Source organism: Scyliorhinus canicula, chromosome 6 (genome assembly GCF_902713615.1).
Source record: "Scyliorhinus canicula chromosome 6, sScyCan1.1, whole genome shotgun sequence".
In the NCBI taxonomy this organism is placed as follows: domain Eukaryota; kingdom Metazoa; phylum Chordata; class Chondrichthyes; order Carcharhiniformes; family Scyliorhinidae; genus Scyliorhinus; species Scyliorhinus canicula.
This window is the reverse complement of record NC_052151.1, coordinates 21,982,008-22,002,318: the sequence shown is the minus strand read 5'-3', so window position 1 is coordinate 22,002,318 and position 20,311 is coordinate 21,982,008. Positions and strand designations below refer to the sequence as shown.

At 47.3% G+C, this 20,311-nt stretch overlaps 1 protein-coding gene across 1 annotated transcript in view; it reads left to right on the top strand.

The window, feature by feature from the left end:
• kcnk17 (potassium channel, subfamily K, member 17) overlaps window positions 1-20,311 on the top strand; it is a 36,305-nt gene that overhangs the window by 9,335 nt on the left and 6,659 nt on the right. Inside the window, exons 2-3 of the mRNA XM_038798896.1 lie at window positions 15,345-15,459; window positions 18,313-18,476. Coding sequence (XP_038654824.1) covers window positions 15,345-15,459; window positions 18,313-18,476 — 279 coding nt within the window. The remainder of the gene's footprint in view (window positions 1-15,344; window positions 15,460-18,312; window positions 18,477-20,311) is intronic.

Below are 20,311 nucleotides of genomic sequence, written 5' to 3'. Positions count from 1 at the left end.
GTGCCTCTCCGTTTTTGGCTCTCAGTAGGGTGGGCCTCTGGGTACTCGGACTGTAGATTGTTTTGATTGTGCTGAATAAGCCGCGCACATCGTGGTTGTCACTGAGTTGTTGAGTCTCCTGCGCTCTTTTCCCTCTCATCTGTTCTTTAGATCATGGGTTCTTTGTTGCACCTTGGCCTTCAGTCTTGTTTCCTCTGTGATATCCTTGGACAACTTTATTGGATAACTTTACTGTAATGACCCTGACTTTTACTTATTTATGTTGTTTCTCAGTTAATTCCGTCCTCTAAACAAATTCTTCAATCAGTGGCAGTGGATAATGATCAACGCACAAAACTGGGGTAATAGTATTTTTAAAATCTCCAGAAAGTTTCACTGAGACTTTCTGTTTTACTACAGGAACGATTGATGTTGCCCAATCACTTGTAGCAACAGGTTCAATGACTTCTGTCATAGAAACATACAGAGAATAATAGTCGCTTATTGTCACAAGTAGGCTTCATTGAAGTTACTGTGAAAAACCCCCAGTCGCCTCATTCCGGCGCCTGTTCGGGGAGGCCAGTATGGGAATTGAACCCGCGCTGCTGGCATTGTTCTTTATTACAAGCCAGCTGTTTAGCCCTCTGTGCTAAACCAGACTCATAGAAGAAAATAGAAGCAGGAGGAGGCCATTCAGCCCTTCAAGCCTGCTTCGCTATTCATTATGATCTTGGCTGATCATCAAGTTCAATACCCTGATCCCACCTTCCCCCATATCCCTTGATCCCTTTAATCCCAAGAGCTAGATCTAATTCCCTCTTGAAATGACACAACATTTTGGCCTCAACTACCTTCTGCTGCAGTGAATTCCACAGATACGTCACTCTCTGGGTAAAGAAATTTCTCCTCATCTCAGTCCCAAAAGCTTTACCCCTTATCCTCAAACTATGACTCCTAGTTCTGGGCTCCTCCACCATTGGGAACATTCTTTCTGAATCTACCCTGTCTAATCCTGATAGAATTTTGTAAGTTTCTATGAGATCCCCTCTCACTCTTCTAAACTCCAATGAATATAATGCTAACCGCCATCCCAGGAATCAGCCTGGTAAACCTTTGTTTCACTCCCTCCATAGCAAGAACATCCTTCCTCAGGTCAGGACACCAAAACTGCACACAACACTCCAGGTGTGGCCTCATCAATGCCCTATAAAATTGCAGCAAAACATCCTATTCCTATACTCAAATCCTCCCGCTATGAAAGACCACATACAATTTGCCTTCTTTACTACCTGCTGTAGCTGTGCGCTTATTTTCAGCGACTGGTGCACGAGGACACCAAGGTCTCACGGAGTATCCACTTCTCTCAATTTACACCCATTCAAATGATAATCTACCTTCCTATTTTTGCTACCAAAATGGATAACCTCACATTTATTCACATTATAGTGCATCTGTCATACATATGCCCACTCACTCAGCCTTTCCAAATCCCTCTGAAACGTCTCGCAGCTCACCCTCCCACCCAACGTTGTATCATCTGCGAATTTGGAGATAATAATCTCCAAATCTCCAATCTGTCTAGAATTCCCGCTGCCTTGGAAAGGCAGCCAGCATAATTAAAGACCCCGCGCACCCTGGACATATTCTCTTCCACCTTCTTCCGTCAGGAAAAAGATACCAAAGTGTGTGGTCATGTATCAACCGACTCAGGAACTATTCTTCCCTGCTGCCATCAGACTTTTAAATGGACATACCTCATATAAATTTGATCTACATCCCAGTTATGACTGTAACATTATATTCTGCCGTCTCTCCTTCCTTCCCTATGTACGGTACGCGTTGTCTGCATAGCATGCAAGAAACAACACTTTTCACTGTATATTAATACATGTGACAATAATAAAATAAATCAAATCAAAAAATACATTTAGATCCCTCATCTAAATCATTAATATATAATGTGAAAAGTTGGGATCCCAGCACAGATCCCTGTGGTACCCCACTAGTCGTTGACTGCCAATTGGAAAAAGACCGATTTATTCCAACATTTTGTCTACTGTCTGCTAACCAGCTTTCTATCCATCACAAGACACTACCCATAATCCCAAACTTTAGACTAACTGCCCTTACTAATCTGTCTAGTTCTTCATCAACTTTAGTCTTAATGGCGTCTGGTACAGTTCTGGCTTTGAGAATTTGGGTGTGCTGTACGGCTTGATTTCTAGGTGTACCTCCAGTCATTGAGCCTGCTGAATCTTTGGACACGTCGTGTACTTTTTCCGAAGTTGCTCTTTGAATCCACTAACTTATTGACTGGTTCCCTGTTGAGCCTAATCTTGGTCAACCATGCTCTGCCAAATAGAGCAGGAAGGTTCCCCAGACAACATGAAGAGGCAACTTCGCCATCTGGCCATATACATTCACCATAATGCATCGTATAAAGGTTCAACCTCTTCAGTGTAGGTCCTTAGATTCACATTTGACAGTTTTAAAGACAGATGCTTCAGCTTTTGATGATAAATTGTCTCAGTATTACCAATACTGCTGCACCATATCCACTTACATTTTAATTTTGTGACCATCAAGTTTTGGATATGCCCAAAAATGTTGTTGACCACCCTGCATTAAGAAAACACATTAGTTTAAGTTGTTCCAGTAGCTCGGTTTCGCTGTGCTTTGAGTTATCTTGAGCTTCATCCACTAATTTGTAGACACGACTAGATTGTTTCACTGTTGTTTTTCTTGCACTTGATGTAGGAGAGGTTTTCTGAGCCCAACATGGGAATGTGGTCTTTCTTTCCAAAGTTCTAACCTGTATTTGATTTGCTTCAGTATTCCTGCACTGAGTGTCCAACCTGTGTGCAACGGTGACATGCTTGTAGCTTTGCAGCCTTGCTCCTTGAGGTATCCATTTTATAGATCTTCACTCCAGCCCTGCCACTGTGAAGCTTCTCTCGTTGCAAGCTCCATAGATTTGGCAACTTCCACAACAGCTTTGAGAGTTAAATCACTCACACTAAGCAGGTTCCTCTGATTAGCTTCACGCCGGAGTGCACAAGCCAGCCTGTCTCAAAGAATATCATCAAATGTTGTACCAAATTCATAATATTTAGCTAATCTTCTTAAAGACACCATAAACTGTAAAATATGTTCACCTTCCTCCTGACTAAGGCAGTGGAACCAAAAGCCTTTCTGCAATATCAGTTTCAGAGAGAAATATCCCTCTAAAATGTTCATTAATTCACTGAAGGCTTGTCTCCTGTTTTGATGGGTGGACATGATTCTTTAGCAACATAAACCTTTAACAACTGAGCTGAAAATGTTGCGACCTTTAGGTCCTCCGGTGTCTGATTATCTTGTTATCTGATTATATTGGAATCTTTCTTCTTGTGAATTCCATGTTTCATGATCCTCATCAAACGCACCCCTGCTCGTCCATTATGGGGACTGGGGAGGAGAACATTGCAAAGATCAAATTTTCCCTGACCCAATGTTCTTGTACATCCTTGCCCTGGCAACAGGGGTTTGAGGAATGGTGGGAGTGTGGGGGTGGTGGAAGTGGAGGGGTGTGTGTGTGTAATAATCAGGAGTGGAAACCCTGCAGATTATTCAAGCCTTTCGCGCCAAGGGTCAAAGTGGCCAATTGTAGTTCCTACCTTGATTAAAATGAGGTAACTCAGGCCAGGCTATAGGAATTGAAGCTGGGGCCTTCCTGCTGGGTGAGGCCTGTTGTCATATCGGGGCAGTGCACAGTCTACCTGAGCTGTGAAGATTGTCCAAGGCAAATTGTTATTGATAAGTTGCAACATCACCAAATCACTTCCAAGTATTTCCTAATTCATCTGCTCACTGGCAAGCCAACCGAGAGTATCTCTTTAAGCAAACACATATCAGGCATTTACTTAAACAAACTCAACACAAACACTAATCCCTTTCTAAACATGAAAGGCAGTCAGCCAGGCAGCAGGTGACTGCATCAGCGAAATTTCATATTGCTCTCAGTTGCCACTGCCGCTGAATGCTTCAAAGGCTCCCTCATCACTGTGGCATAAAGTGATTTACAGGTCCTTCCCTGATGTTCTGTTTATTTTGCAACATACCGTGTGGTGGTGTTGGGAGGATACAAATTGTGCCACTTGACATAAATGTGAAATGTCCATCATCAAATGTTAAAACAATCAACAGACTATTCCCCTCAGTGGAACAGAACCCTGCTGCAAAATGAAAGATTAATTGTGATCATCAAAGGTGCATCTGCGCTTTTCTTACTGGAAACTTACTACCCAGGGGGGAAAAAACAGTTCAATCCAGTGTTCCTATTTCCCCGTTTTACTGGTGCACTGAGTGTAACGGAGACTGAAGAGGTGAAACTGGCCAGGGATGTATCCACAGCATTGAGAAAACTAACATCACAATCAGATCCAAAACAAAAGCAGAAAATACTGGACCATCGCAGCAGGTCTGACAGCATCTGTGGGGAGAGAACTGAGCTAACGTTTCGAGTCTGGATGACTCCTTGTCAAAACTGGAGAGGACTGGAAATAGGATCAGATATATACTGTTGTGGGAGGGGTGTGGAATGGTGGGGCTGGATAGGGGGCCAGTGATAGGTGAAGATTGACAAAAGTGTAATGGACAGAAAGACAAAAGGAATGTAAATAGGGGTGATTAAGGCGAAGGAAGGTGCTGATAGTGGCACAGACCTGCTGCAATTGGATTGGATTGGATTTGTTTATTGTCACGTGTACCGAGGTACAGTAAAAAGTATTATTCTGCATACAGTCCAGAGAGATTATTCCACACATAAAAAAATAGGGCAACACAAGGTACACAATGTAAATACATAGACACAGGCATCGGGTGAAGCATACAGGAGTGTAGTACTACTCAATAGAGAAGATGCATGAAGAGATCAGATCAGTCCATAAGAGAGTCATTCAGGAGTCTGGTAAAAGCGGGGAAGAAGCTGTTTTTGAATGAGCATATTATCAGACTTTTGTATCTCCTACCCGATGGAAGAAGTTGGAAGCGTGAATAAATTGGGTGGGAAGGTTTTTTGAGATTATGCCGCCCGCTTTCCCAAGACGGAGTCAATGGATGGAAAGCAGGTTTGTGCGATGGACTGGGCTGTATTCATGACTCTCTGAAGTTTCTTACGATCTTAGGCCGAGCAGTTGCCATACCAGGCTGTGATGCAGCCAGATAGGATGCTTTCTATGGTGCATCTGTAAAAGTTGGTAAGAGTCAATGTGGACAGGCCGAATTTCCTTAGTTTCCTGAGAATGTATAGACGCTGTTGTGCTTTCTTGGTCATAGTGTCGACATGGGTGGATTAGAACACATTGTTGGTGATGTGCACACATAGGATTATCCAGTATTTTCTATTGTTGTTCCAGATTCCAGCATCCGCAGTAATTTGCTTTTATCAAAATCCGATCTACTCGAGCTAAGAGAACAGAGGATCTGGCACATACATGGATGCTAATGTAGCAGGTGGTACAATCCCAGTTGATGTTATAACTGGACAGGGCGATCCGAGAATGGAACTCTGGATCAAAAGACTGTCGTGTAGATTCTCCTCTGTCGGGTTTCTCCGTTGCACTGGCAGCCCGGAGATTTCCCGACGGTGTGGGGCTGCCCACAATAGGAAACCCCATTGGCCGGCTGGCGAGATGGGGAATCTCGGGGGCTCGCCGCACAGAGGGATGGAGAATGCCACCCCGTACCTTTGACTTTATTTAGAAAACGTGGAGGAACAGAGTCACAGGACCGCAACTTAGTTTTTAACAACAAGAAAAAACATTTATTAAACATGGAAAGCTTGATGACAATACAATGCTTCTTTTCTGCCTCCTTAGGTTCAAAACTGTTTACAGTTTTCAAAAATAACACCCCACTCTGAAACCAAATGGTCGGTGCCGTTCAACCGATCTTCTCTGGATTTCTCTCTTTGTCCCCCAGATGATTGTCACATGAGAGTTTCCCAAAAACATGTGTTTTAAAATATTTTTTCAAGCAAAGTTTTCCATCGCTTCTTTGAATTAAGAATCCACTCCAGGTTTTCCAACTATTCTTTCAAATATAGCTTCCACACCACTTTTAACAGGGAATCCATCTCTAGGTTTTACACCTCCTTTCAGGCTTCCTTTATCTTGAATTGCAACTTGCATCCAAAATTCTACACAAACCCGGATACTCATTCCCCAACAGAAAATCATGGCTTCGAATACTTGAAATAAGGACACCAAACCTTACAATTGCTTCTGATATGTGGCTTGTCTGCAGCCAAGCTCATCAGCTGTTCACTTCCCAGGTCTGATTTTAACACCCATGAACAGTATCATGTTCTAAATGCGGTTCTTCTTTGTTCTGTTAACTTCTTGGAAACTTCTCTTCATTTTTCTAGTTTCCTTAACAAGCTGTTCTTTAAGTTTCCAGCACTTGATTTGTTAACCATTGCTCCATGGTATGGATTTTCTTATAGCAAAGCTGAGAGAGATGTTCACTCTGTAATCTTCTATAACCAACTGCAATAAATCCAACTAAAATTACACTCAAAGCATTTCTACCCTAAAGGTGACACCGATTGCGAAGCAACGACTTTATACGTCTCCTAGCGTGTTTACTTTTCAAACCATAACCCTCTCTAAGCACAATAGAAGCACAGTTTGAGATGACCAAACCCCCATACCTTCAAGCACCTTTCTCTAACATGAATCAAACAGTACACAGAAACACAAAGTTAAACCCTCTTAAATCTGTGCCTTCTTTCTAATATTTAATAATACGACTATAGATCATTTAAAATTACTTCTGTTTTCCTGACATAGGGGACTTGCGCTCGCCCCGGCTCCAAATTCTGACAGAGGGATGGGATGCCGAGACCCACCTTCTGCGGGCGCTCTCGATAGGGCATTCCCTGAAGATATCATAAGGTTCTGTCTGCTGTGCCTCCACACAAGAATTGCCGATGGCGGTATGGGGAGAATACCACGCAGGTGAATTTATCAGCCTTTTCGGCCCCTCCAGTGCAACGAGTGGTGTCTGGATCATCATGGGACGCAGGGATAGGGGGAGGTCAGGAGGTGGTGATGGTGGTGGTGTGTGTGGAGTCAGAGACCAGGAGGTAGCTGGCAGGAGAGATAAGCCTGAGGCACATACAGGTCACGAGGACCAGGTGAGGAGGAGGAATGGAGCAGCCATGGATGATAGGGACCCATGAGGAAGGTGTGGACAATACAGATTCCCTTTGGTCCAAGGAGCCCCGAGAAGCTGAAAATATTGTTTATAATCTGGATGGGAAGGCAATCTATCTCTTGCGGCCGTGAGGAAGAAGCAAAAGGCTGGTTACAAACATACTGGCTCTTAACTTTGTTTCTGTGTCACACTCCAAGCCCAGTTTTAAGCCCAGTTTGCAAAGATTGGGGATAGTGGATAACTGTAAAATGTTCAGAATCAAAGCTGGTACTCTTATTGAACACAAGGCATACCGACCCCCATTGACCACACGGCCGGTGTCATTGATCCTGAAATGTCAGCTAGCAGTGGCTGGAGCGACAGAGCTGAATCCTGGAATGGCCTGTGTGCCATGGATTTAGAGGATGGATCTAATGTGAGGAACCCTGGTCCACTTCCTGAGGAGGATACAGAAACTTCATATCATTAGACTGTTTCTGAGTAAATAAGTGTTTCTGCTTAACAGGTCATCAGAAAGACTACCTATCCCAGGGCCGAATGCTCCCACTGAATCCATTGAAAGTACCTGTACAGATTGCGGACTAAGAAGGCTGTCGTAAGCGACTGATGAATATCACCCTAATCCCACTACTTGCCCAGGTCAATGATTAACAAGGGAAATCCTGTCAGTCATGTTGATTCGACTGTTTTAACTTGTGTAGCTCAATCAACCTTGTTGATTTTTCAATAGCTTTACAAATGGCAATTGTGTGATAAGTAAAGTTGCTGAGGAAGCAACTCTTCAGAGCAGGGAAGTGTGTAGATGGGTGAATTCACACTCCTAACCTCCAACGTGGGCGTGGGATTGAATGCTAGGTCTCGCCTTCTTCAGGGCATTCACTGCAGGACATTCCCCGTGGCTACTGGAGCGTTCTGTCAGCACAGGCTCTACCATAGATGGCGATGATGGGGGAAAGGGCTCCTGTGGGGAATGGTGCCCTTGTCGGGCTGGGGGGTAGTGACAGATGCCAGGGAGGAGGTAGGAGCAGGAGGAATCAGCGATCTCACACTTGCTTTCAATAAAGCTATATTTAACAGGTCTAGTACTAGATTCACAAAGTTACAGATAACAATACATTTGATTCAGGAATTTCAACTCTGCCAGTTGGCTAGCCTATCCGGCATGATCCTACAACTTCACAATGGGAGGAAGGCCTTCAGATAGGATCTTGAATGTGTACAGAACTACCCAACCATTAAAGCCATTTGGATCCTCAGTTTGTATGTATTATCATAGAATTTACAGTGCAGAAGGAGGCCATTTGGCCCATTGAGTCTGCACTGGCTCTTGGAAAGAGCACCCTACCCAAGGTCAACACCCCCACCCTATCCCCATAATCCCCATAACCCAGTAACCCCACCCAACAGTAAGGGCAATTTTGGTCACGAAGGGCAATGACCAATCCACCTAACCTGCACATCTTTGGACTGTGGGAGGAAACTGGAACACCCGGAGGAAACCCACGCACACACGGGGAGAACATGCAGACTCCGCACAGACAGTGACCCAAGCCGGGAATCGAACCTGGGACCCTGGAGCTGTGAAGCAATTGTGCTAACCACAATGCTACCGTGATGCCCTCATTCCAAACTACCAGGGGTTATTGACCCTATATAGGTCAAGGGTACATGTTTCAGTAGGACCAATGCCTTCTGCATTTTCATTTCTTTGCAAGTTTTAAAGGAACAAGGAAGATGAATTTTCCCAGAATACAGGGAACTTATCAATCCTGGATTTCCCATCCTTTTATAGTTTTATATACTCATCATCGCATCTGAAAAAACACCCAACTTTACTGACGTTGAATTCCTTCTTTTCTTAAAAGCCATTTTACCATCTTATCAATGCCCCTTTGCACTTTTCTTTTGTCCAAAGGCGATGTATTCTCAATCGGTGGAGGAGGGGGTGGGGGACTGCGATGCAACAAATTGGGCTCAGATCTCTGGAACGAGACACAGTTGACCAGAGTGCCCCAGAATGCTGACCTGAAAATCAGTCACTGAGGCAAGGTAATGATGCACCCACAGGTGGCAGCTCCCTCTGCTTTTAGGTTTTGTGGACCTGCTCCGGGCTTCTCTGTAGTCGACTGGGTTATTTCCAGAATCATTTGGTGCCCCTTCACACTAGCTAGCCTAAACCTCGGTGTTCTGGAAGAAAATTACTTGATTGCCCATCCCTAGTTGCTCTTCAGAAGGTGCTGGTGAGTTGCCTTGTTGAACCGCTGCAGTCCTTCAGGTGTAGGCACACCCACTATGCTGTTAGGGAGGGTGTTCCAGGATTTTCCCAGCGAGAGTGAATGAACAGCGATGTATTTCCACATCAGGGTGGTGAGTGACTTGGAGGGGAACCTCCAGGCGGTGGGGTTCCCAGGTATCTGCTGCTCTTGTCCCTGGCTCCCTGAGTTGTTAGCCCTCTCAAGCCTGCTGGGCATATAGGAGGGGCCACCTCAGGAAGGGTCACCCGAGTGTCCATCTGGAACTGTGCGACAATGAGGGCATCACTAACCCTCCTGCCCATGGGACCACTGAAGGCTACTTGGTTTTCCTGGTCGCAGCTGGACACTCACATTTGGTGGGAAGGGGTAAGAGTAGAAATCTATTGGGACCATTAATGCAGGAGCTGGGGGCCCTGGAGAGAGGTTAACGCCTTGGACCTTGTTCCCGAGGCATAAGGTCTGTCAACTTTCTTACTGAAAGCTGAGGCTTAGCCTTGGATGTCGTGCCATGGGCAGCAGTTGCTGTCCACTCTTAACTCCCGAAGGCCAATCAGTGTCACAAGCATTAATCTGAGCTTACTAACTGGACATCATTGCTTCCTCCCTCAGTGCGAGGCTGTGCTAATCGGCCGCCTGGTGTCTCAAGCAGCAGCCTTTAGGGAGCTCATTGCTGTCATCGTTCCATAATACAACTCACTGGATGGTAATCTTCAGCTGCAGACAGCCGCTCCAACGAGCATTGTCATGTGGGAACCCACCCACTCACCTATCCACCCAGTCCAGTTGGCCAGGCTGCATGGCACACAACTAGGTGCCCTCCCCCCCCACTCTCCGAATTCACAGACCTCTCCACCTCACATTCCCCCCTACCCAAGACCTCCAAGAACCTCCCGACCGTACAGACACCCGAGAATGAGCTTACAGAGCCCTTGACATTCAGCAATCCCTCCGCCCCCCCCTCCCGACTTCACAGACCACCATAAACGGACTTACAGAGTGCTGCAAATGGACTTACACACCCCCATGATGTCAATCACAGACACCCGATGGCTACCCTCTTCTTTCTCACTCCCCCCCCCCACCTCCGAGTTGTCCGGTGATCTCTGTTCCCTTGGACTCCCTGGTGGTGACATGCGCCAATCTCCTCAGAGATCATGGCACCAGGTTTCTGTTTTTTATGAGCTGTAGTGATTCGTATACAAGGGCAGATGATGCATCGTGACGCCCGCTAATGAGATTGTAATGCATGTACATCAGACTCATGCTCTTCCTGGGCCTTCTAGTGATGCGACGGGGTGACCCCCGTACCCAGCAAGTGCCACAGCCGGAGCCCCCTCATGAGCCGAGCACTGACAGGGACAACAGCTCAGACAGCAGCCCTCGACCTAAGACTCAGGACACGTCGGAGCCTGAGGATGACACTGATTTCCGTCACAGCTGTCTCCAACACCTCCACCATCCTACAGACACTCACCACTTTAGAGGCTCCTGGGATACTCTCTGGTCCGCATCACACAACTGGTCCGCTAGAGAAGGTGGAGGCAGGAGCACCCGATGGGGGGACCATCGAAGGACAGGCCGACCCGGGGAACAAGCTGTCGGCCAGATGGGTCCCAGGCTTCTGGAACCCAGTCCCAACTGCGTGGAGATGCAGTCGCAGAGTCAGGGAGGGGTTGTTGGCGAGCATCCAGTACCTGCAGGTGCTGTTGGAGGAGTCCAACCGGGTGCAGCAGCAGGAGGTGGTGCTGAACACGTGTGCCACCCATGCCAACACTGTATGGGTGGCATCCACAGTGAAGACATTGAGGGCGACGGTTTTGGCCATGGATCAGCATGTCGAAGGCCTGGGGCATTCTGTGCAGGCGCTGGCCAAGGCCCAGGACAGGGTTGCTGCCTCACAGGCAGACATGTGCCAGAGCCACCTGGACATTGTAACAGCTCTTCTGAGCATGGCCGTCACAGCAGGCCATGGCTGGGAATGGCGGCGGCATTGTCCAGGGGTTGGTCAACGTGGCGCAGTCACAGAAGGAGGTGGCCCAGACCCAGAGGGAGATGGCGCAGTCGCTGGCTGATGTGGTACAGACCCAGCAGGTGGTGGCACCATCTCAGCCTGATGTGGCACAGTCCCAGATGGAGATGGTCCACTCCCTGTGCTCCCTGCATGCATGCAGACCCTGATCGAGACCAGAGAGGGCCTCCAGGACTGGTAGTGCCAGGTGGCGGGGGAGCCTCAGGGGTTAGCTCCGCTCTCGCCCCCGTCCCATGGAATAGCCCAGTAGCCCGGGGGCCATCGGGCACCCCGAGGGAGGAGGAAGTGATGGGGCAGTGCCGTTTACTCCTGAAGAGGAGGTGCTGGAACACCGCAGCATGCTGGACTCCCTCCCCCCTTCCCCTGCCCCTGGTGCATCTGGTGGGCAGCGAGCAGAACAGGGCAGCACCATTCCAACTGGGACACCCGGGCAGCAGCTGGGCCCATCCTTGTCTGGTCGCCCCAGAAAGCGGCTGCCAATGGTGACCCAGGTCGCAGGGCGGGAATCACAGCAGGCCGCCTCCATTCCTGATGTACTGACTGGGGATCCACCAAGGCAGCGTTCGGGCCCACAAGGCTAAAAGTTAGACATCAGTTAAGTTGTCTCGGGTGCAGGGCACAGTTTAGTTATAGGGGCTAGGGCACAAATCTGTATATATGTTGTCACATGAAACACCTGTTCACACTGTTACAAACTGCCTCAGTCCTCTGTCAGATGGGTGTGTGGGGTGGGGTGAGCTGTCCAGAAAGGGGATGCGGGGGTGCAGTAGGGGTAGGGGGGAATGGCGGGATATTGTGGGTGGCCTGGGCTCCCCCTCCTCCCTCCCGACTGTCCCCACCACCATCAACCCAGGGATTCGATGGGACCTTGTGATGGAATGGCCAGCTCGCATGCAGGGATTACCCAGGTGGATGATGGGAAGTGCTACTGTGGGCAGTAGTCAGATGTTGTCAAATGATGCAGAGCAGCAGAGCTCATCACAGGGGGGGTTGCTATCATCCCATTGACCAGTGTTACTGCCAATCCAGAGCCCGCACCCTGTAGTGCGGCACGTATGTAACACAGAGGGGAGTTACAGGCGAGAGGATCGGACGGGAAGGAAGGGGGGAGTGTTGGTGAGGGCCTCCCATGCCTGCCTGGGCCCCATGTCCTGCCAATCCTCCTCTTCCCCCGCATCATCCTCATCGGATGAGGACTGGTGTTCATCGTCCTCCTCCAGCACGACGCCCCTCTGCTGCGCGATGTTGTGGAGGATGCAGAGAAATGCTCCCACTGTCTTTTACTAAATTAAGTTTGAATTAATCCCTTGCACTGTACAGCCCTGTGCTGTTGGGAGCAGTTTGGTCCCCGTATTGTGTGATACAAAACATGCGGTCAAAGGGCAGCACGGTGGCGCACTGGTTAGCACTGGGGCTATGGCCTTGAGGACCCGGGTTTGAATCCCGGCCCTGGGTCACTGTCTGTGTGGAGTTTGCATATTCTCCCCGTGTCTGCATGCTTTTCACCCACACAACCCAAAGATGTGCAGGTTAGGTAGATTGGCCATGCTAAATTGGAAAAAAAATAATTATAATTACTTATTGTCACGAGTAGGCTTCAAATGAAGTTACTGTGAAAGCCCCTAGTCGCCACATTCCGGCACCTGTTCAGGGAGGCCGGTACGGGAATTAAACCCGCGCTGCTGGCATTGTTCTGCATTACAAGCCAGCTGTTTAGCCCACTGAGCTAAACCATCCCCTTTTATGAGGCAGCATGGTAGCAAAGTGGTTAGCACAGTCACTTCACAGCTCAAGGGTCCCAGGTTTGATTTCTGGCTTGGGTCACTGTCTGTGCGGAGTCTGCACGTTCTCCCCGTGTCTGCGTGGGTTTCCTCCGGGTGCTCCGGTTTCTAACAAACAGTCCAAAGATGTGCAGGTTAGGTGGATTGGACATGATAAATTGCCCTTTGTGACCAAAAAAGGTTAGGTGGGGTTATAGGGATACGGTGGAGGTGTGGGCTGAGGTGGCGTGCTCTTTCCAAATGCCGGTGCAGACTCGATGGGCCGAACGGCCTCCTTCTGCACTGTAAATTCTGTGGTAACTATGAAAACATGCCCGTGGGTTTGGGTTTTAATTTTCACTCCATTCTTAAAGTTACAAAGCCAATGCACAGAGTGGACAGGGCCAGTCCTTTGTCCACCTCTTTGCTTGTTCCAAAAAACAATTCAAATTGAATCCAATTCATTGTCTCTCCTCCCAGTTGAAGAGGATTCCGATTCTAACACTGTGATGTGCCTGTATTTTTTAATGCATGATGGTGTCAGAAATACAAGTTTGTTGTTCCAGAACATTCAACCACTGAAGGGAATAATCTACCTCATCTATAGAATATTCTCTCAATGACATTCTCAAAGCACAATTGAAGTAAATACAAAGAACAAAGAACAATACAGCACAGGAACAGGCCCTTCGGCCCTTCAAGTCTGTACCGGTCATGATACTAATCTTGACCAAAACCTTCAGCACTTCCTTGTGCCGTATCCCTCTATACTCATCCTATCCATGTGTTTGTCAAGATGCCTTTAGAACTCCATTAATGTGTCTGCTTCCACAATCTCCCCTGGCAACGTGTTCCAGGCACTCGCTACCCTCTGTGTAAAAAACCTGCCTTGCACATCTCCTCTAAACTTTGTCCCACGGACCATAAACCTATGCCTCCTGGTGACTGACCCCTCCACCCTGGGAAAGAGTGCCTGCCCATCCACTCTATCCATGCCCCTCATAATCTTGTAGACCTTTATCAGGTCACCCCTTAACCTCCATCTTTCTAATGAAAACAGTCCGAGTCTATTCAGCCTCTCCACAGAGCTAACACCCTCCATACCAGGCAACATCCTGGTAAACCTCCTCTGCACCCGTTCGGGGAGGCTGGTACGGGAATTGAACCCGCGCTGCTGGCCTTGTTCTGCATCACAAATTAGCATGACTTGCCAGTTTTTATACTCGATGCCCCGTCCAATGAAGGCAAGCATTCTGTATATTTTCTTGACTACCTTATCCACTTGTGTTGCCACCTTCAAGGATCTGTGGACGTGCATGCCCAGAACAAGTTGTTCAGTACAATAATTGTTTATTAATACACATAAAGTTAAATACTTAATCAATCACACGTTCATGCACATTGGACTATAAACTAATACACTTAAAACGACCTTAACTTAACTTCTAGGTTACTGGCAAGTACAGAGCAGATATGGCCTTATCTGAGATCTGGTTGTCTTACAGTGTTGGAGTTCTTGTAGCTGGTCGCCTGTGTCCTCTGTTCTGGTTCCTCTGTTGATGGCGTGGGTGGTCTTCTCCTTGGCTGGTGAAGGGTTCACCATTGTTGTTGGCTGTCGAAAGCTGTAATCGAGAGGTTTCAGTCGAGAGAGCTTCCACGGTGGGGCAGCACCTTTTTAACCTGCTTGAATTTTCATGCCCTTTGGTGGGCGGTCTCTGGATCATTGTCAATCAATTGATCAGGGCTCTATCACCCTGATCGATCAAGTCCAATCAGGAGCTGCCACATTGATTTTAGGGTGAGCGCTCAGTGGCCGTGCCTGGAAGTGTTGGGGGCAGGGTCTTGGGTGCCGCTGTGTCTGGTAAACAATGTGATTGACAGGACAGTCTTACAACACCGGGTTGAAGTCCAACAGGTCTGTTTGGAATCACTAGCCTTCGGAGTGAGTGAAGGAGCCACGCTCCAAAAGCTAGTGATTGGACTTTAACCTGGTGTTGTAAGACTTCTGAAAGTAATTTTAGAATTCGGTGTCTCCCCGAACGATTTGCTTTTTCTTAAAGGCCATCGTGCTCACAGTTTGTTTTGGAACTTTAGTATTAACCTTCATTCTCTTGTTTATTTCAGATTATTATAGATGCCTGGGATAAAGGTGTAAATCCGACAGGAAACTCCACTAACCCTAGCAACTGGGACTTCAGCAGTTCATTTTTCTTTGCAGGAGCCGTGGTAACTACAATAGGTAAAGAGTTACGTTAAAGCACCTTATTGGTTTTATTTTTATGATCCAGGATTTGGGTTTTTGGGCTGCACGTGGCGCAGTGGTTAGCACTGGGACTGCGACGCTGAGGACCCGGGTTCGAATCCCGGCCCTGGGTCACTGTCCGTGTGGAGTTTGCACATTCTCCCCGTGTCTGCGTGGGTTTTACCCCCCACAACCCAAAGATGTGCAGAGTAGGTGGATTAGCCACCCTAAATTGCCCCTTAATTGGAAAAATAATAATTGGGTACACTAAATTTTTTAAAAAAGGAATTGGGTTTTCACTCTTTGCCGGGGCAATTTTCAGCTCCGTACATTTGGTTGGGTCTCTTACCTGGTGGAAGTGCTCATGAGCGGTTTTAAGTGTGTCGCCCAGGTTATCTCTTGCAGTTCATTTCAATGGTTAGAAAATCAGACCAGTCTGCGATGCCTGATGCTCCTTCCAAATGGGGGAGGGTCTGAAATTTACCCTGAGTTATTTTCCAGTGATCCGGATGCTTCACCATAATTGCCCCCTCCATCCGTCTCATAGATAGCTGGTGATTTCTGCACTTGTTGCAGCCAGTGTCATCACCCTGGAATCAGTTTGATCACAGGCTGGCTTTGCAGCCTTGTTCGACACCTTGCCTCACCCCCAAACTCACTTATCCCCAGCTTCCATGGGGCTGAACCTTACCGGAATGATTTTGGTTCCACACCTCCGGGACTGAAAGCGGTTGGCTACCTCACTTAGACTGTCAGTGGGACCCGGGAAGGCACCTTCCCGACAGTGGCTGATGAAGTGGTTGCTGCCAGGATCTGCTATCTCGATTAGGAATGGACACACACCCCTTCCCCCCACAAAGAGCTGTTGACCAATCAGAAGGTCATGCACCCAACGACACCATCGTCATCGCTGGAGCTGCACCTTACCTAAGTGCTCTCAAAGACAGGTAAGTGGGATATGGGCAGGCAGGCCTCAGCAATAGGGGAGGGTTGGGGGTTGGTGAAGGGAACCGGTGGGTACCTGGGGCAGGTGGTACCTTTGCCGCTGGGATGGCCATTGTTTCCAGGACACTCCTTGGTTGGATATGGGGTGCCCAAAAGAAGGGCCCTCCTTTAGTGCCCACGAGGAGACCATACCCTGGGACGCCACCAGGTTTCACTGGATGGTCTCCCATATGGGAAATCTGCTAACAAAAGCAGGAAATGTTCCTTAATTGGTCAGTTAAATAGCACAATTGGACATCAGGCGGGCAGTTTGGCTGTCACCTATACCACCATTGTAAAAATCACATGGCAGTGGACAGATATCAGGCACACCATCTTCCCATGACATTTTTCCAATGTTAACGTTTATTGCAAAAATACTGGAATATAAAAGTAGAGAATTGTTGTTGCAATTGTATAGGGTGTTGGTGAGACCACATCTGGAGTATTGTGCCCAGTTTTGGTCTCCTTATTGGAGGAAGGATGTGGTGGCATTGGAGGCAGTTCAGAGGAGATTCACCAAATTGATTCCGGGGATGAAAGGGTTGATGTATGAGGAGAGATTAAACAGTTTGGGCTGATACTCACTGGGGTTTAGAAGGATGAGAGGGGATCTGTTCGAGATGTATAAAATACTAAATGGGATTGATAAAGTAAACGTAGACCAAATGTCCCCCCTTGTGGGGCATTCTAGAACGAGAGGTCACAGATATAGATTGAGAGGTGGTAGATTTAAAACTGAGACGCGGAGCCACTACTTCTCGCAGAGGGTAGTGAATTTGTGGGCAGCACGGTAGCATAATGGTTAGCACTCTTGCTTCATAGCGCCAGGGTCCCAGGTTTGATTCCCGGCTTGGGTCACTGTCTGTGTGGAGTCTGCACGTCCTCCCCGTGTCTGCTTGGGTTTCCTCCGGGTGCTCCGGTTTCCTCCCACAAGTCCCGAAAGACGTGCTATTAAGTAATTTAGACATTCTGGATTCTCCCTCAGTGTACCCAAACAGGGGCTGGAATGTGGCGACTCGGGACTTTTCACAGTAACTTCATTGCAGTGTTAATGTAAGCCTACTTGTGACAATAAAGATTATTATTATTATTTGTGGTGGAGTCAGAATCATTAAATGGTTTCAAGAGGGAGATAGATATATTTCTAATTTTTAAAAACGGGCCAAAGGGATATGGGGAACAGGCCGGGAAGTGGCTTTGAGACCAGGAAGAGATCAGCCACGATCTGATTAAATGGCGGAGCAGTCTCGAGGGGCTGAATTACCTACTTCTGCTCCTAATTCCTATGTTCCTAACCCATATGTATTTGTTGGGAGACGTAAACAGTGCTGTACATTACTGAGGAGTGCACCCTCTGCGGGCTAAGTGCAGACTAATCACCTTAAACTCAACAAATAAGGGGACAATCGTTCGGTGTGGGGGATTTGCATTTGGATTTGCATTTGCTAAATAAATAAATTTCAATATGTGGAGATGTGGAGAGGATGTTACCACTTGTCGGAAAATCTAGAAGCAGAGGACACCATCTCAGACTAAAAGGACGATCCTTTAAAACAGAGATGAGGAGGAATTTCTTCAGCCAGAGGGTGGTGAATCTGTGGAACACTTTGCTGCAAAAGACGGTGGAGACTAAGTCACTGAGTGTCTATAAGACAGAGATAGGTAGGTTTTTGATTAATAAGAGGATCAGGGATTATGGGGAGAAGGCAGAAGAATGGGGGTGAGAAACATATCAGCCATGATTGAATGGCGGAGCAGACTCGATGGGCCGAGTGGCCTAATTCTGCTCCTATGTCTTATGGTCTTCTGGTCTAATATATGTGAAATTTTAAAAAAATTCAAATTTTCTCTCTGGTTTTACAGGTTTCGGTAATCTGGCTCCCAGCACTGTGGGGGGACAAGCGTTCTGTGTGTTCTACGCATTAGTTGGAATCCCTTTGAACCTAACCTTTCTGAACACCCTGGGGAGGAGTTTGAATGGCTACTTGAAGAGAGTGGAGAGAAGTGGTCAGAAATCAAACAACAAAGTAAGTTTCAAGTCCAGATAGCTACTAGAAGTCTCTTCAGAAGGAAAGCTTGACTCTTGACCATGCCAGTACTGATCTGCGCATAGTCAATGCTCAGCTAATCATGCTACTCCAGCACAGAAATGTAAACATGCCAAAGGTATTACAGAATGATTTATTCATGTGTAAGAGGAATAGGCAAACAGCGGTGAACTGGCTATGGAAACACATTTATTCATGAAGTAGATGGACTTGGGCCAGTTGTAAAAAGTTGCTGCATCTTCTTTCTTTCCACAGCGAGTGGCTATGGTCTGGAAAGCACAGCCTAAAAGATGGCAGAGGTTTACTCAACAGCACCTTCGAAAGGCAATTGGGCAAATGCATGAAGGGGAAGCTTTGCAGGGGTTTGGGGTAAATGGGACTAATTGATGCATAGAAGATAGGAGCAGGAGGAGGCCTTTTCACCCTTTGAGCCTGCTCCGCCATTCATCCCGATCATGACTGATCATCCAACTCAATAGCCTAATCCTGTTTTCTCCCCATTATCTTTGATCCCATTCGCCTCAGTGCTATATCTAGCTTGTCTCTTGAAATATTCAAAGTTTTAACATCAACAACTTCCTGTGGTAATGAATTCCACAGGCTCACCACTCTTTGGGTGAAGAAATGTCTCCTTATTTCTGTCCAAAATGGTTTACCCATAATCCTCAGACTGTGACCCCTGGTTCTGGACACACCCACCATCGGGAACATCTTCCCTTCATCTACCCTGTCTAGTCCTGTTAGAATTTTATAAGTCTCTGTGAGATCCCCCTCATTCTTCTGAACTCCAGCGAGAACAATCCTAACCTAGTCAATCTCTCCTCATATGACAGTCCCGCCATCCCTGGAATTCTTTCAAGAGCAACTCTTTCAAGCAGCTTTCGCAGGCAGGCTGGGTAGAATGGCCCCCTACTGTGCTCTGATTATATTCAGACCTTTGTTGACATTATAGATGATGAATTAACCTTTAACTCTTTTGTCACTTTGATTTCAATGAGTTTCTCTTCACTCTTCCAGTGAAGTGTACCTAACACGAAGATTGTGTGCAGTGTGGCAGCAGTATAACTAATACTCTTGCACACCCCTTAACATAGAAACATAGAAAATAGAAGCAGGAGGAGGCCATTCGGTCCTTCGAGCCTGCTCTGCCATTCATTTTGATCATGGCTGATCATCCCGTTCAATACCCTGATCTCGCCTTCCCCCCATCCCTTGATCTCTTTAGCCCCAAGAGCGATATCTAATTTCTTCTTGAAATTACACAACATTTTGGCCTCAATTACTTTCTGTGGGAGCAAATTCTACAGATTCACCACACCCTGCGTGAAGACGTTTCTCCTGCCATCCCAGGAATTAGCCTGGTATACATTTGCTGCATTCCCTCTGTCATAATATGCACCCATGCACATCATGAGGTAAAAACAGGAAGTGACAGACACCCAGGTGAGCCAATCAATGTACAGAACAGAACATGACCAATCACAAGACACCGGAAGGGGACTTCCAACTATAAAACACACGAGGCATCAGCACTTAGAACATAGAACAGTACAGCACAGAACAGGCCCTTCGGCCCTCAATGTTGTGCCAAGCCATGATCACCCTACTCAAACCCACGTATCCACCCTATACCCGTAGCCCAACAACCCCCCGCCCCTTAACCTTACTTTTATTAGGACACTATGGGCAATTTAGCATGGCCAATCCACCTAACCCGCACATCTTTGGACTGTGGGAGGAAACCGGAGCACCCGGAGGAAACCCACGCACACAGGGGGAGGACGTGCAGACTCCACACAGACAGTGACCCAGCT